This window comes from Delphinus delphis, chromosome 14 (assembly GCF_949987515.2).
Source record: "Delphinus delphis chromosome 14, mDelDel1.2, whole genome shotgun sequence".
Taxonomy (NCBI): Eukaryota; Metazoa; Chordata; class Mammalia; order Artiodactyla; family Delphinidae; genus Delphinus; species Delphinus delphis.
In genome coordinates this window covers 8,853,130-8,870,936 of record NC_082696.1, presented here as the reverse complement: position 1 = coordinate 8,870,936, position 17,807 = coordinate 8,853,130, and the positions used below count along the sequence as shown (strand labels likewise).

The window sequence follows — 17,807 nt, the reverse complement described above, 5'->3', positions numbered from 1 at the left end:
CTTCTATAAGTCGTTGATACGCTTCTCACTGCCCTTCGTAAATTCCCTCAGATTGGGGATTACTTCTGCTTTGCAGAAATTATCTGCAGGGGGCCCTGCATAATTTATAACAATCTCTGGCAAAACCTCAGAAAAAAAGATATGCTTTTGACTTAGCCGGATGTCAGAGGCTGCGGCAGGACCCAGGGAAAAGGCTCCCCAGGTGGCATGAGGCTCTGGGAGCGACCATCCCAACCGAGGGACGGCCTCTTGGAACTTCCTTCTCCTGAGGAGTGTGACACAGTTAAAAAGAAAGAAAAAAAAGAGCCACAAGCAACACAGCTGCCAATGAAATAGGAGACGGATTGCTTTCAAAAGCACGTGGGACTCTCACTGGACTCTCTGAGCTCATCCACGGGACAGGAGCGCAAGGCCATGGAGTAGAACCTCAGCGTGGGTCTAAGAAGAGACAGAAATGGCCCAAGAAGTCAGCCTGAAGTCCCTCCGGGAATCAGAACGCGAGGTGATCCTCCAGGTCCTGCACCGGGACCGGGAGGTTCGAAACATCGAGGAGGAAAGGATACGGTATGCTGTCATTTAGTGGGTGGGATTCTTTCGTTTTTTTTGGCTTTTTCTGCTTGGAAGCTGCTTCTACCTGGCGTATTGCTGCCTACTCAGCTTCTTGTCTGACAAGAGTCGGAATGAAGGGCTATAGGGGGAGGTGACCTTTGCTGTGTCACTAAGCTTCGGGGATGGTAAGGGAAAGAATGCCTTTTGTTTTTCCTTTAAAATAATGCCTTTTTTGGTGATAAGTTTGCTGTCTGTCAGCTTGTCCATTTGCCTACTTGGCAGGAATAATTCAAGGGAAGCTTTCAGGCTTCTCATACGCCCTTCAAGGGAAAGACCTCCGGCTAAGGGTTTTCCTAAATTATTTTTGGTGGTAACCGAAGGCACAAAGAAAGCGTCATAGAAACAGCAAAGCTGCTGGCATCCATTCCTGTCCTTTTCTTTGCTCTCTTTTGCTTCCCAGCCGGCTTTGAGGGAAGGGGAAACCTGCCCAGCCTGCTCTCCGACTGATCTGTCAACAGAGAGCCTCTTTCCTCTCTCTGAGCTCCGCGGGCTGTTGGACATGAGTTTAACACTTAACAAAGCAGGGCTGGGCGGTGTCCGTGGTTAGCTGTCATGGTGATGCTTTGCTTATTGATCGATGCTTATGGAGAGCGTGAGGTCTAGAGGGTAAGTAAATGGAATAGGCTTTTTGGTTTTGCTTTGTTTTTAATGGCAGAACTCCTTCAGAGTCTGCCAAGAAAAATAAACATATAAAATAAAACTTTGGACCACCAAATGTCTGAGGAAGGAGCGAAAATTTCTGGTTAACTAGAAGGTACAATGTTCTTTTTCTACCCTCCTCTGTTATCCCAAAGCTCTCTAAGTGTACTTATACTTTATTCCACTCAAAAAATACACTGAACAAAAGGATTTTTCTTTGATGATTCAAGATCTTACGGTGATTTAGAAGCACCGTTTTGAATATCAACAAAGTAACATGGATACTGTGGTAAAAGGCTTGTTACAAAGGGTACTGATTCTAGAGCAAATCCTGAAAGTTGGATGTAAGCTTGTTTCTTGGGGTTAGCTTCTCTTTTCTAAAAAGTAAGTAACAGTAGGGCTTCCCTGGTGGCGCAGTTAAGAATCCGTCTGCCGACGCAGGGGACACGGGTTCAATCCCTGGTCTGGGAAGATCCCACATGCCGCGGAGCAACTAAGCCCGTGCACCACAACTACTGAGCCTGTGCTCTAGAGCCCACGAGCCACAACTACTGAAGCCCATGTGCCTAGAGCCTGTGCTTCACAACAAGAGAAGCCACCGCAATGAGAAGCCTGCGCACTGCAAAGAGTAGGCCCCGCTCGCCACAACTAGAGAAAGCCCGCGCACAGCAACGAAGACCCAATGCAGCCAAAAATAAACAAATAGATTTTAAAAAAAAGAAAGGACATGAGAGCAAGCGTTAAAAAAAAAGTAAGTAACAGTAAATCAACTATACTCCAATAAAAATTAAAAAAATAATAAAAGTAGGGCTTCCCTGGTGGCGCAGTGGTCGAGAGTCCGCCTGCCGATGCAGGGGACACGGGTTCGTGCCCCGGTCCGGGAGGATCCCACATGCCACGGAGCGGCTGGGCCCGTGAGCCATGGCCGCTGAGCCTGCGCGTCCGGAGCCTGTGCTCCACAACGGGAGAAGCCACAACAGTGAGAGGCCAGCGTACCGCCAAAAAAAATAAAAATTAAAAAATAATAATAAAAGTAAGTAACAGAGACATTTCATAGAAGAGTATTCTGGCTAATGATACCTCCTGGGGTCCAATGTAATGTCCCTTTGCACTAGGGCTATTGTCCTGGGGAAACAGGGACTGAAAGTAACTGACCACCCATAAAAAACAGTAGCAAAAGCATAGCATCGAGGGAGCTCAGCTTGGGGCTCTGTGATGACCTAGATGTGGGAGAAAGGCGGGGCGGGAGGTTCAAGAGGGTGGGGGATATAGGTACACATATAGCTTATTCACTTCATTGTACAGCAGAAACTAAACAACATTGTAAAGGAATTTTACTCCAATAAAAAATTTTTTTAAAAAATTTATTCCATTAAAAAAAAGCATAGCATCAGCTAAATAACTTTATTGGGGAACTTAAGACAATAGCAGGCATGTATACTGTATATTTACAGGTCATTCCCTGCCTTGCATCTTAGAACTGATGCCATTTTCTGCATGTTTCCTCTTCTTTCACTGTCCTTGCTTGCTGTTATAATGCCCTTTGGGCACAGAGGGATGAACCTAGCCAGCCACAGTGTCCATGCTTTGCCATTTAATCCTCACAGCAACCCTGGGAGGTAAGGCTTGCACAGCCGAGAAAACCTCTGAGCCTCTGCTCCGAGACGTCGCAAGAGATCCTGGTTCACACAGCCGTGTTGGAACCTGGGGGTGCTGGATGCCATAGCCCCTTCTTTCTCGCCATGGGTGGTGCTGTTGGGGCCCTCGCCATGTAGGAATTTGGCTGGCATCTGTCCTTCCACTCAATCGCTTCTTATCATTTAACTCTCTGGGCCACAGGAAACTGAAGACACACTTGCAGCATCTCAGGTGGAAAGGCTCGAAGAGCGGGAGCCAGGAGTACAAAGAGAAGTCCTGTGCCCGCTGCCGGCAGGCCCTGGGGCTCCTGCTGAACCGGGGGGCCGTGTGCCAGGGCTGCAGCCACCGCGTGTGCGCCAAGTGCCGAGTGTTCCTGAGGATGACCCGCGCCTGGAAGTGCACCGTGTGCTTTGAGGACAGGTGAGGATGGGCCAGGGAGCCTCAGAGATGGTCCAGGACAAACTGTTGACAAAGACGGCTGTCACTCCTCAAACTTAATCGGGAAATGTTTGCCGAGTGCTTAATATGGAGCTGCCTTTCTAGAAGTGGGAGTTACTGTAATTCAAAAATGCGTTTTGAGGGCTTCCCTGGTGGCGCAGTGGTTGGGAGTCCGCCTGCCGATGCAGGGGACACGGGTTCGTGCCCCGGTCCGGGAAGATCCCACATGCCGCGGAGCGGCTGGTCCCGTGAGCCATGGCCGCTGAGCCTGTGTGCCCGGAGCCTGTGCTCTGCAACGGGAAAGGCCACAACAGTGAGAGGCCCGCGTACCGCAAAAAAAAAAAAAAAAAAAAAAAAAAATGCGTTTTGTTATATGAAAAAAGTTTTTTGTTTTTTTTTTTAATTTACAAAAGTTTGTTTGTAATGGCTGGGGATCAGTTAACGTAGGAGTTAAGATTCCTTTCAATTTCTTAACTGGTTCATTTTGTTAGTTTTCTTAGAGCTTAATTTATCTCTTTGAGGAAAAGTGGAGTGAACTGTAACACAGAGAATGTTAGCGTGTCCCGTGCAGCTTTATCAAGGCCTTTTGAAGGAGGCACGCTGACCTGCGCTGGACGCTCTCCTCAAGAAATGGGCGTGCTTTCTGTTAGTGATAGCGGGAGTCTACATTTATTCTCATCTTTTGATGTTGTGAGGTTTTAAAATATTTTAAACATGGAATTGGCATTTTTGAAAATGATAAAGCATATTTGTGGCTTGATCTCACACCGTCCGAAGCACGAACAGGCTGGTTGCCAATCCCTTGGAAACACGGGGAGTGTTTCTGCCTCTTGTGGGGTAGCGTGCACAAGGACATCACAGAACTTATGAGAGGTAGATATGTTCGTCTGGTGTGAACCTAGGAGAGGAATCAGAGACTGAGATTTGAAAACAACTTGTAAATATTGCTGCAGATGCGTGAGTGCCCCGGGGGCTGAGACTGTGAGAGGTGCTTACACAGTGTGGGCACAGCAGCTGGGTTTTCTCTCCCCCTAAATCGGGAGGATTGTGTCTGTGGGCATGTCCTGATATTCATCTCCTTAAATTTCCCATCCCTTTGCAAGGCTTAATGTATTTCAGTCAGTCATTCGAAGGCAGGTTGTTCAACCAGATTTCCTTGTTCCTAAGCTCCCCCTCTCTGAAGCGGCACAGCCAGGTCACTCCCACGTGGTCAGAGTTATCTCCACACATCTCGCGTTTCCTCAGTTTGTGAAGCCGATGCCCTGCAGGCTTTTCTCAGCTTGAGAGGGAAAGACCAAGATTTACTGTGAGCCGCCTGGCCTGCACTTGTGCTCAAGCAAGTCTGGGCTCTTGAGAGAGGAGGAAAGGTCCTAAGATCTCCAGTCAACCATATATATTTGGTCGATAAACACTAAGGATAAACATTGCGTCGTAAGGTATTAAATTCTTCACTTTTTCTTCATCTAGTGGTTAACTGTAAGCCACAGGGTTATAGGACAGGGGCTGAGGCAACCTCCCAGGAAGCGGCCCCGCTGAAGGCTCTGCCCTGGAGGGCACCATGCCCGGGGCATTGTAACTTTACCGCTCTAAGCTCACGAAGCGTGATTTCTGAAACCCCAGCTTCCTTATGTTGAAATAAGGATGCTTTTCAAAATATCCAAGATGACTGCGTTGCTCTGAGTGAACTGACATAGGAAATCGCTTGGGGAGAGAGCTAAGTAATTTATAACCCAACTCCCCCCCTCCCCGCCTACTTTCTTCGAAGCTCTCTGCTCTCTCTCTCTCTAGTTTTGTCCACGCTGGGCTGCCTTCCAATCCTGGGGCCAAACCAAAGAAAAGGCTTGGGAAAACTTGAGGGTAGACGATAGTCACAACTGAACTGGGTCCTGGACAGGTTTTTGACCCTATCATTTTCCTCTCCTTGCTTCTTCCTCAGCCTGAGACTCATTCCTCAAGAAGTGGATTTGCTGTGGGAACAGGAGAGAAAATAGGTTTTAAAATCAAGAAAGAAGAAGCTCTAGGGTAGCAATTTAAAAAAGCAAAACCAATGTACAGATTGCTGCAGTCAGTGCCAAAGTCCTGTGACCAGCACTGGCCTTGGGCTTGTGTTGAGGGTCCAGGAGACACCTGAGGTTTCTGCCTTCTGAGCAGGTTTTCTGCTGAGGACCCCAGGAGCTCAGAGGAGGGAGAGGCGAGGGAGGGCTGAACTGGCTCAAGGTGACTTCCCAGAGCACCCAGGTGGGAGCATTTCTGCAAGCGGGTCGGGATTAGAAAGGGAGACAGACATTGTCCGGGAGAGGGAACGTCGTGGGCATGAGTGTGGACCATTCACCGTGTGGGAGGCTGTGTTAAGCATTTCTTGACACCAAATGTTTTATTTAAATCTTCAAACAATCTTACGTGACAGCTACCACCATTATCCCAATTTTATAGGGGAAGAAACGGAGGCTTAGAGACACAAGGGAGCCCAAGGCCATGCGGTCAGTAAGCCTAGAACCAGGTCTCCAGAGTCCCGTCTCTTCTTTTTGTTTTAAATTTAAATCACTGTGAGTGATCCAAAATTATTTTTAATGGTAAAAATGAACACATACAATCAAGTAGAATATTACAGAGTCATTAACAATGGGATGCTCTGTTAACAGAGATGCATACCAGCTGTTGTGAATTTCAAGAGCAGCTTATCAAACCTTGTGGTACACTTTTCTTTCATTTTAAAAAAGATACATAAACAAAATTATCTGGAAGGATATATATCAAAGAAATGATTCTTTCTCTCTCTTTTTAAATTTCTAAGGTCCTTGTTGTTTTATCTCTTTGATATATCGTAGTGTATATCTGTTAATCCCAAACTCCTAATCTATCCCATCCCTTCTTGATCTCCTCTCTCTCCTGCCTTCTGGGAGATTCGCCCGGAGGGACGGGGTCTTAAAAGCCACTCGGAAGAGTTTGGATTGGAGGCTGCAGGAAATGGGGTGTGAGCATACGCACTTTGTCAGAAGAAAGCCAGGTGAAAGTCTGCCTGCATTCTGCAGGACAGACTCAGGAGGGGAAGAGGAAGGTGAATGAAGCAGATGAAAGTCTTTTCAGTGAACGAGGTGTGAAGGGATGAGGCGGGCGGCAACAGAGATGGGGAATGTGAGGGAGAGTTCAACAAAGGGGTGATTGAACTTGGTCATAGGGGATGAAAGAGGGAAAAGTGAAAAACAGTTCTGTGGACTAGCAAAACTGATAGCTCTTCATGCTTAACTGGAAGAACCAAAGGAAATAGAGAGTAAAAGAGAAGCAACAGAAAGAACTAGGTAAACAAAGGCAAGTCGGAAAGGACTTAGACGGGAAGGTTGGTTGAAAGTTGCTTCCAGTGATGGGGGCCGTGTGTTATCCTTAGCAGGAGCCATCAAAAGAGGCATGATTTGGGAGAAGGAAAGAAGAGAGAGTCAGATTCCTAGAATTTGGAAAATGTCATCTTTCAAATTTCAGACTGATACTCCCAGTATTTTCATAATCTCATGTTTCGGTAAAACACCGAATCACCACTTTATATCCACAAGGCAAATAACTAATGTATGAGAATGGAATAATTCCAAATCATGATTGTAAATCCTTCTGCCCTTCAAGTGAGGAAAAGGTATAACTCTATAAAAGATTGAAAAGAAATTGAATGCCAGGTACGGTTTAACAGATTTGGCCAAGGAAGGATTTTAGCTTGGTGCCAAGGTTAAAGGGACATTCTTCTACTGCTTCTCTTTGTTTCAAAACTTGATTTCTTCTTTTTTCTAATCTGATTTTTAGCACTGTCGATAGGAACTATGTTAATTTGTTTCACATGAAAGAGTACATAGACAAGTTAAATATACTGAGTAAAATATTTCACATAGCTGTACATTTCTAAATTTTCAAGAGGTTAGCCATAAATTTTCAAAAGGTTAGCCACTAAGATTAATTTCCCAGAGAAAAAGCCTTTTGTTCTTTGAAATACAGCTTTTTCTTCTTAGCTCTGATTTGGAGATAGCATCTGTTTTAGTTCTCACGAGAAAGCTTGGTTGTTTCACGAGGTGTAGGTACACTGCTTTCTGTGGGAACAGGACAGATGATGATTACATAAAGGATCGTGATATTCTTTTTATCCGTTGGCCAAATGAGAGTAAGGATTACCTAACAGCCTTTGAAGCCTTATGTTACCAAACATCTAGTTAAAAATGGAAATTTATGGGATACTTTTTTTTTTTTTTTGCGGTACACGGGCCTCTCACTGTTGTGGCCTCTCCCGTTGCGGAGCACAGGCTCCGGACGCGCAGGCTCAGCGGCCGTAGCTCACAGGCCCAGCCGCTCCACGGCATGTGGGATCTTCCCGGACCGGGGCACGAACCCGTGTCCCCTGCATCGGCAGGTGGACTCCCAACCACTGCGCCACCAGGGAAGCCCTGTGGGATACTTTTTGAAAAAGCTTATTTTTGAAAAGCTTATTTTGTGCTTACTGAAGGGAATGTTTACACAGTAGTTTGAGTATCATTTTTATTGTTGGTGTTGAAGTTGAAATTTCTTCTGTGGTCAGCACTTGATTAGTCATGGCAGGTCTTGCTTTTAAAGCCTTTTTGAGATGAGTAAGCTTTCCATACCCTTGAGTTCATGTTCAAAGTTGTCAGCTCACTCAGTTCAGCTGAACCTTTTCGCCCTGCAGCAAGGTCAGTGCCAGGAGGCCATTTTCCCAGTCTGGCACTCAGCATGGTGGTGAAGTGCTGCCTTGGTTAAAACTCTGGGCTGAAATGTCGGCGAGAGTTAAGGATACTGGGGACGTAGGGATACCAGACAGGCTCGTACGTCCTTTCCAGTCATGTGTTCACAGGAATTTCTACAATAACAGACTCATGTCCATAGGTCAGACCAAGAGCGCATTCTAGTGCCGAATAGAAGTCATGGGTGGATTTACCGATTTTAGATGATTCCACTGCTGCACTGTTTCATGAATGCAGGTATCTTTGAGACCATGATTTCCCAGTTTGCAGGTCCTTTATTCTGATTCATTTTCAGTGAACTGAAGCGTCTCTTCAAAGATTTTTCTTCCTAGAAGAGCACGTGGGTGGCATGTGTCCTAAGCCATTGCCTATCTGAGGATGCCTTCGGTAGCCTTTTCTCATGAGTAAGGACCTCACTGGCCTTTAAAGCTCAAGTCCCAACTTTTCATCTCAAAGTTCAGTTAATGTGTTATCGTTGTCTTTTGAAGTTTAATGTGACAGAGACGTTGGAGACTAGCTTTATTTTTCTTTCTTTCTTGATCACCTGGATTTTATGTACTAGAAGCATATTGGTTTTTTGCTGGATCCTTGTAATTGAAAACAGTTTCCAGTACATGCCTGGGTCTGAGTCTCTCCACACTGATTTTTATGGAAGAAGGAAAGTTCCTTTGAGCTGCCTGTCTCTTGGATTTGCTTGTTTTGTTTTTTAAAAATTACCTTTTACTGTGGCAAAACACACATAACCTAAAATTCAGCATCTTAGCCGTTGCACGTGTGCAGTTTAGTGGCGTTAAATACATTTGAAACCATGGGTAATCGTTAGTCAAATCCATTTCACCGGTCTCCACTAATTCATTAGGGTCATCTACAAGACTCACATGCCCTCCGTTATTGTCCTAAACAGTGAGATGTTTGCCACAGTTGTTTTCCAGAAACTTGGAGTCAGCTGCGTCTCGTTTGAGCTGAACTGGTTAAGACTGGCCCAACCCTCCAACTGGGCATGCGCGAGCGTCCGGGCAGTGACCTTTTGAAGTCAGAGGGCAGAAAACTCCACCCTCAGGTCGTGTTGAGCTCCTCCATCTTCCCACGTGCATAGACCTGTAGCCTAGTTACTGCGCAGAAAGTTGATGACCCACCTTTTTCCAATCACCTTTCCCCACGCTCCCCACGCTCAGACCGCCCTGCTTCTTAATTACTTCATCCCATAAATGCCTCGAGCCCCTTGCCCTCCAGGAGGTGGATCTGAGGTCTGTTCCCTGTCTCTGCGCTGTTTGCTGCCAACCTCAGCGTCCCGGCGTTTCGGCTTGCTGCGCGACGGGCAAACCAACTCGGCTAGGTAACACGCCATCCGTTTCCAGGCTTTTTCATCTTGCAAAACTGAAACTGTAACCGTTAAACATTTCTTCCTATTTCTCTCTTCCCCCGCCCCCAAGCCCCTGCAGTCCCCATCCTACTTTCTGTCTCTGAATTTGGCTACTCTAGGTCCCCCACATAGGTGGAATCATACAGTGTTTGTCTTTCTGTGAGTGGCTCATTTCACTAAGTATCCTGATTTCCAGGTTCATTCGTGCTGTAGCGTCTTGCAGAATTCCTCCCTTTTTAAGGCTGCATCACATTCCTTAGCGTGTATGTAATCACATTTTGTTGGCCCGTTTCAACTGCTGATGGGTGCTTGGGTTGCTTCTACCGTTTGGCTCTGTGAATAATGCTGCTGTGAACATGGGTGTACAAACATCTCTTTGAGACCCTGCTCTGCGCTGTTGTGGAATATACCAGAATACCAGAAGTGGAATTGCTGGGTCCATAGTATTTCTGTTTAATTTTCTCAGATCCGCCATGCTGTTCCCCACAGCAGCTGTACCGTTTTACATTCTCACCAACAGTGCACGAGGGTTCCAGTTTCTTCACATCCTTGTCAACACTTGTTATTTTCTGTTTGTTTGTTTTAATGGTAGCCGCTAATGGGTGTGAGGTGGGAGTTTGCTTATTTTTTGACTCAGTAATATTTTCTTCAGTCCGGTTTGATTATCCTTCTATGCCACTTGCCCTGGCTTCTTCGGGAATAACTTAGGTTGGCCTTGTTCTCTATCCTACATTTGAATTATTTTCTCCTTCAATATTTAATATCTTTTCCTCTCATGTTCTGTGAAAGCATAACTGATTGAACTTTCCAGACTCTCCATTCTGCTCTTTCCTGTTGGTAAAACAGCTTGTTGTGCGTTTGCATTGTTCGTTTTGTAAATCTTCCTTTAGTCTCTTGTCTTTTCACTTCAGCCTGGCTTTTACTTATGTCTTTGTTTCTTTTCATGGAGGCGGTTTTTTTTTCTTTTGTTTTTTTTTTTTTGCGGTACGCGGGCCTCTCAGTATTGTGGCCTCTCCCATTGCGGAGCACAGGCTCCGGAGGTGCAGGCTCAGCGGCCATGGCTCACGGGCCCAGCCGCTCTGTGGCATGTGAGATCTTCCCGGACCGGGGCACGAACCCGTGTCCCCTGCATCGGCAGGCGGACTCTCAACCACTGCGCCACCAGGGAAGCCCTTCGTGGAGGTGGCTTTTAAATGCTTTTGAAAACAGCTGCTTTCTGAAACTTTCCCTGGTTCCCGCAGTGATGCACCTTGGGTAGCCGCTCCTGGTCTGCAGGACTCTGTGTCTCCTGCCCGTGGCCTTTTGTCAGAGGCTCTGCGTTGTCTTCAGACATCCAGGTTCAGGGTGTGCCAGCAGAGTACACGCTCCTTGTCTTTGGTCTCGTGACCTGTCGGTGGTGGTGGAGTCCCTTCTTAGATCTGTGGGGAGGACAGTGATGCACAACGTCTACCTGGATTTCTGTTTGAGGCTTTAACAAGTGCAGCTCCGTCCAGCTGCAGTAGAATTGGTATTTCTTTCATTGACTAATTATCTGATGTAACAAACCAGGAATCACAAACTCATGGCCAACAGGCTGCAGACAGCCCCCAGGCCTTGTTGTGTTGGCCTGCCCCATGTCTGTATGTATCATTGTAATGCCTTAAAACGGGGCACGGGTTCTGCAGCCCACGACAGTGCCCACCCCTCTGTCTCGTTTCGTCCCTTAGCCACTCTCTTCGTTTAGAGCGTCTGCCTGGTGCCTGAGTTTGTGATTCCTGCCCCTACACGTTTAGAGGGCGTGATGCACGTCATGCCTCGGTACCACCAGGGCTCCACCTATGTCGGTCCCACCTTATCCCTTCAATTCTCAGGGTGCTGGATATTCATTCGTCAACCCACATGTAGTCACCTGCCCCACCGTGTCCCTCGGCTGTGCTCGTGGCTGTGGATATAGCACTGAATATGACGTGGGGGTGGGGGTGGGGAACCTGCCTTCTCTCTGCAGTTAAGTAGGGTTATTCATGTTTTGCAAGAAGTGACGGTAGCTGCTTGGTTAAAATCGTTTATCTTCATCTTGATTCTGACTTCTGGTTACCTAGGGTTTAATCACAATGATCAGTCTTTTTTCCCGTAAGAACATTGAAATCAGATCAACTGAGCTAGCTGATGGAGGGAAAAAACCTCAGTATTTTGCTTTGTAACTAAAAACTGCCTTAGGTATAAGATTATCTGAAGTAAAAAAAATTTTCTTCAACTGTATGGGTGCAAAGGACCACTTTAGCTGGGAATTACCAAGCGGTTGGACAAGCCGGTGCAAAGAAATTAGGTTGATCTTAGTTTTACAATATTTGGCCGCTTTTGGTGTTTTTATAGCTTGTCTGGTAAGCCCCCAAGGCTTTTCTTGAGGCTTCCTTGCCATCAGGGCACTGGTTAGAGCACAGATCTGCCTGGGAGATGTGTGTCTTTAAGGCATTCAGAGAATCCTGACATGCAGATAAATTTGTTACCTCTTGTTCATTGAATGGTAGAAATACATTAAGCAATTCTAGGGACATGATGTTGGTTCTTCTTGGAGCATAAAGCAGGTGCTTTGGACGTGACAGCTTACCCAGCTGCAGATGCTGGTAATTTGAATGCAGAGTAAAAGTGCATTCCAGCAGGCCTCTTCGGCTCACTGCTTGCGATAGAAATGGGGTCAGACTATTGAAGATCTTTCTATTAGGGTCCTCCATTCATCGTATTATTGAACGTTTGCGTGCTGGAATTTGCGAAGTGCTTTTCAACAGTTATTTCCCTTTTGCTAATGAAATGACAGCGTTAACTGAGTTCAAGGCTATGAAAATGGATGCTGGAGCCCCCAGCAGTTTCTCAGGAGCTGTCGGTGTTCCGTGTGCTTGGCGTTTCTAGTTACCGTTTTCCTCACGCAGAGTTCATGGAAAGTCAGACATGGAACTCTAGATCTCTTGCTCCCTTCACCATCCTTGGATTTTGCCTTCTGAGATGGATTTATCAATTGATTGAAAAAGTTTTGAAGAAACAAGTCATGATTCTGTGGGAGAAATTTAAAACCATTAATCTGTTGCTGGGTTCAGAAAATGTTCTAAGAAACTTTCATAGCCAAATTCTGCTTGAGTCATCGGTGAGGGGGGGAGAGAAATAATCAGTGTTTCCTTTGGTTACTGTGAGTCATGCTACCCTGTGCTGGCCCTAATGAGGACAGAGACACTGCAAGATCTGTTCACCTCTGTCTTAGACAGTAACAGCCATAAATGGTCCTTCTTATAACACTTGGGATGTGTATGGACTGGGAGCCCTTATGGAAACCATTAGGGAATAAATGCTTATGAAACAGCTGATTCTGCAGAAGTGATTATGGAGATCCAGCTCCAATCTAGTTCTCAAAGGAAACAGCCTCAAATGCAAGAAGTACTTGCCGTCGTATGGTTTAGGCCTGTGGTACTTTTATCCTTCCATTCTGTAGTCACAGGTAAGCCTAAAGAGACCTGTGGGTTTGTGTTCAAATCTGTCCCTGCCAAGGAAGGTCCTGCTTGAATTTCGCAAGTAATCCGTTGAGATTCAGTTAGATGATTAGATGGTAACGTTAGATGACTAGCCCTAGGAGATACTAATATTCTACGTTATCTGCTTCTCATATAGGTTCTGAGACCAGGGCTAGAAGAGGACTTTGTAATAAAATGTTGTAAAATGTAATAAAAATGTTTATTCGGGCGTTCTCACCTTCCTCTCCTCCGTCCCCTTAGCTGCTCTTCCTTTTTCGTGATTGTGCATCTCCAGGTGTGATTACTCCTCAGTGGTGGCCTGTGTCTGGCTATAGCTCAGCTGACTGTAAGTTCATGGTTTGATTTGCTGCTTAATTCTTAGCTCTGATCTCTCTCAGGTCCAGTCTGAGGCCATGCCCCGCCCCCAGCACCTGTCTCATATATAAATGCTTTTGATCACAGGTAATTACGGGCTGGAGAGTGTGAGAGAGTAGGTGAGCTGGAAGGGTCACCACCCCCAGGAAAATAAACATCAGGAAGTGACGTTTGTTATCAGATGGCGGCCTCCTTCTTTCCACATTTGATTTTCCTTTCCTACTCTCCCCTTAGACTTTGTCCCGCCGTATAAGGATGGAGGAAGCATCTTCAGAAATAGAGCAGTTGTGGGTATGGCAATGCAAAGGGGCGTGAACGCACCCCCCGCCCCCCGTTAATCTCTGCGAACTTTCCCTGGGTTTTGATCCTCTGCTTGTCTTCAAGTACCAGAGGGGAAAACTTCCGTTGAGATGCTGAGTTCTCCTTCATGGGTTTGTGTCGATTTAGTACATTAGATATCTGAGTTTCTGATTTTACGGATGAGAAGTTTCCCCTGTCTCTCTAGTGATATATAAAACATGCAACTGTGATATATCTTTGGCTCTTAATGATAGTGACTGATGATCAAAATTCTGTTGCCAAAATTCATAAATGCTCTGCGTATGTTTTCCTTGTTCTGGTCACTAAGCATTGGGAATAATCATTTGCATACTAATCAGAGAATATAATAGTTGTTAACAAGATGAAGGGGAGGGAGTTGGTTGATGTCTTCTGACAACTACTAAAGCTCCAGAGAGAAAGATAGGATACTTAAAAAAAAAAAAAAAAAGATTGCAACGTATTTGTGAATTTACTGCATTTGTAAGCATTAACTTAAAATCCATTTGAGATCGTATATAGCCTGAAAGAACCTAATGGAGAGTGTATTTCAGTAAGTACTTACAGAAGAGAATTTGAAGTTTTCCTTTTTCTTAAATTTGCATGACTTAGGAATTGACAAGTTTTATGGCATATTATTTTAATGGTGTGAATAATTTATAGTATCTGTGTGCTTAACTTTTTATGTCCTGAAAGGCTATTGACAATTCTACCTTTCTGAGGCTCTTTGAGGTTGAGGGTGGTTTCTTATTTGGAAACTTGGAAACCGTCAAGAGTAAAACAGGCTTTGGGACTTGAGTTTGAACCGGTGACCGTACAAAGTGCTCCCATGCTGCTGTGCCTGTGAGTAGGATGGGAGGGGATGTAGAGATGCCCAGGGAGCCGCTGTCAGACCGGCTTCCCAACGAGAGGTCACGGCCCCTGTCTCTCAAGTGGTCCCCAAATCTCCAGTGAAGCCCTTTGATCCCATATCCCAGATTTCAGGTGCTCCCAGGAAACTTCTCAGGTGAATCTGCTCTGTTGGTTCTTGGTAAATGTTGTAGTTAGCTCAAACTACCTCAGCCTAACCTAACTAAGGGTGATTTCTTTCCTAGCTAAATAGACAGCACTGAATTTCTTTGTTTTTCCTTCATGCTCCCCACCATGAACATGATAAATTGATCATTTTGACGGTAACTTTGTTTTTCCTTGTATGTTTATTGTTACATTACATTGACATGCAGGGTAAAATGTACCCAAGTAGAAACTTCAGCTTTGCTGCTTTGTAAAAAATTTATCTTTCTTTTTATTTTGCTTTTATTTTTTATTGAAGTATAGTTGATTTACAATGTTGTATTCATTTCAGGTGTACAGCACAGTGATTCAGTTTACATATATATGTATAATGTGTTATATACTTTTTCAGATTTGCAGCTTTCTAGTCAGATCACTTAATCTCTAGGGGAAATCTGTATAGTTAGGGATTTGGGCCAGGAATTTGAACTCAGGTCCTTTGCCAGACTGGTGTTCTGATGATGTCGCCCTACCTTGTATGAGCCAAATACGGCACCACCCACATCTCCCTCTGAGGCTTCCTTTCTGCTTGCCTTTCAGAAACGTGAAAATAAAAACTGGAGAATGGTTCTTTGAGGAACGAGCCAAGAAATTTCCAACTGAAGGTAAATGCTCTCAAAACGTTTACTAAAGTAAGATGACATATTCCCAGTTTAAAAACATGTGCTATTAAGATTTTGAACATGAAAAACTTAACAAGGCATGATATATGGGCTTCTGTCCGGTCAGCCCTCCTGTTCCTTTTGTCTAAACTTTCCTGCCTCTGCCCCTCAGCGGACGTGGTTTACCACCTTCGCTTGTGGGGCTTCCCTCTGTCCCCGCACTTACCCCACCCCTAACCCTGCTGAAATCCACCTGTTTCCCATGAAGTTTCCCTGACTTCTGCTTCTGGGGGTGATGTCTCCCTCTTCCGAAACACCGGTTTGTAAATACGTCTCTTCCATCATTGTTGAAATGCCTCATATTATATCATTATTTGTGCGCTTCTCTTTCTCTCCACAAGCAGAGACTGTGCTTTTAAAACCTTATTAGCCCCAAACCTTGATCAAAATGATTGATTGAATAACTGAAGGCCACAGTGAGTGGACTGCGTTAGAATTAGCAGATACTGGTGACCATGAAGTGAGCACATGTGATGATGTGAGTGGAGGTGTGTATTTGGTTCATGGGCCCCGGATGTCTTATAAAGTACTTGCAAAGTTGACATAATGGTGTGATTAGTAACTGGGACTCAAGGCCATGGAGAAAACGGGTCATGCTTTGGTTACAGAAGTGTCACGTCACAGCATGTGAGCTGTGCAGGTAAGAGGATAACTTATCAGGCAAAGGCGCACGCACGTGTCATCAGAATAGAGCAGAGGCAGCGTGCTCTGTACACCCCATCTGTCCACGGTGGTAACATGGGGGGCACCCGTCTCTGATGTGTCACCGTGGGGACTGCACACAGGGGAGCCTGGACTGACCTAGCGGGGATGTGGGTGGCTGGAAACGCTTTTTTTTTTTCTGGTGGGGGGGAATAGTAACAGTTTGAGGTGGAGAAATAAGCCGTTTAGCCTCAACCAAAGTGTGTGTTGGCACATAAAGGAAGCCATTCGTCTGAGTGTTGACAGTCAGCTTTCATAAAAGCACTGTGCACCGAGATTTAGTCGGCGGTAAATTCTCCCCTGGATTACATTCCTGACTCTTCTTACTCAAGAAAAAGTGATGATTCTGCAGTTTATTAGAAATCTGGAGGAATATATAATACTGATGGGAGTGCTCAAGCCAAAAAAAAAAAAACTGCAGCGTGTATGATTTTTATCTAGACCTGTGTTTCTCAATCCTTTTTTCTCTAGTGTCCTCTCTCTAGTTCCCAAACAGCCTTGTTAACACTTTTTTTCCCTAAATATTACCAGTCCATGAAAGTTTCATATCCCAGATATACTGCACAGCTACAGCTATATATTTATGTATGGAGGCCTTTTGGAGCAGAGCACAAACCATTGAGATAGCTAAGATTTTTTTCATCTTCCGTGCAGTGTTTGCTCCCTTGGGGCCATCAGCCTATATCCATTGCATCATCTAAGCGAGCAGTGGCAGTCTGGAGTCTTCCTATACATTTTATTGTTTTGTTTCTTGAAAATACTTTTCGGTTGGGAGGCTAGGGTTTTCTTCAGGCGGTAGGTAGATTCTCATTTTTTTTTTTTCACATCTAGTCCTAGTTCATAAAAAGTCTGTAGGAAGTGAAGTTTCTGTTACTTCTGAAACCACCTCACTGAAGACATCCCAGACTTTTTTTAATACATTGTAAGTTTCGGTATCATTACTTCTGATAGGGAAAGTGATTTGCAGGCCAGAATACGTGTGTGCACGTGTCCAGCACTCTTCCTCTTCTGAGAGGAGGAAGTAGGTTATCCTGGTGATAGGAAGGGGAGGAGGAAAGAAATGAGACTGATTTCCCGGGCCTCTGGTTCTTGTCCAGTGACTTTCCACCAGAGTGAAAACATCAGTGAGGAAAAAAATTAGAGGAATGAAAGTCAGCCTAAGCACAAATCATCCTTTTCAGTTTTTGTTGTCTATTCCCAAGGTATAAAACCAACCAAAGAAAAACGACTCCTTCCTCTTCAGTGCTTCCTCAGATGCTGAGGTGCCTCGTTTTCCTACTGTCCGATTTTAGTAGAGTTGGGCTCGGAAGGCGTGGCGAGGTGAAGAAGAGTGCCGTGTTGGGGGTCACGAGTAGGACTGTGCGCCTGACCACAGGTGGGGGGAGGTGGGGAGGAGATGATCAGCAGAGGTGGTCCAGGCTAGGATGCGGCAGGTTTACCTGGACAGGCGGGAACTCTGCCACACTTATCTGTCCCCAAAAGAGATTGAACTGAGTTTGGGTGCTCTATCAAGTTGAGGGCCAGGTAGGAAAACAGAAACCACACAGATTTGAAGAAACAATTTAGTTTAGGGAATAGGTTCAACAGGTATTGTTGGAGGACTGGGAAGACAAAAGGAGACCAGCGAGGGAGCACAGAGATGGTGACTGCAGGCAGTACACACTGCCAGGGCCGCTGGTGAAGAGGAAGGGTTGGGCCCCTCCCCGCTCCCTGACTCCCGGCTCCCTTTCCCACTCCCTGCTGGGCCCTAATAGGCAGCCAGCTGCCCCCTCGTGCTCCGATGTGTTTGAGAAAAAGT

At 45.5% G+C, this 17,807-nt stretch overlaps 1 protein-coding gene across 2 annotated transcripts in view; it reads left to right on the top strand.

Moving 5' to 3' along the window:
- Positions 1-359: 359 nt before the first annotated feature.
- The window catches only part of SYTL3 (synaptotagmin like 3), a 75,899-nt gene continuing 58,451 nt past the window's right edge, over positions 360-17,807 (top strand). For both annotated transcript variants that reach the window (XM_060030484.1, XM_060030483.1), the window contains exons 1-3: positions 360-564; positions 3,088-3,306; positions 15,186-15,250. In XM_060030484.1, coding sequence (XP_059886467.1) covers positions 455-564; positions 3,088-3,306; positions 15,186-15,250 — 394 coding nt within the window. In that variant the 5' untranslated portion in view covers positions 360-454. The remainder of the gene's footprint in view (positions 565-3,087; positions 3,307-15,185; positions 15,251-17,807) is intronic.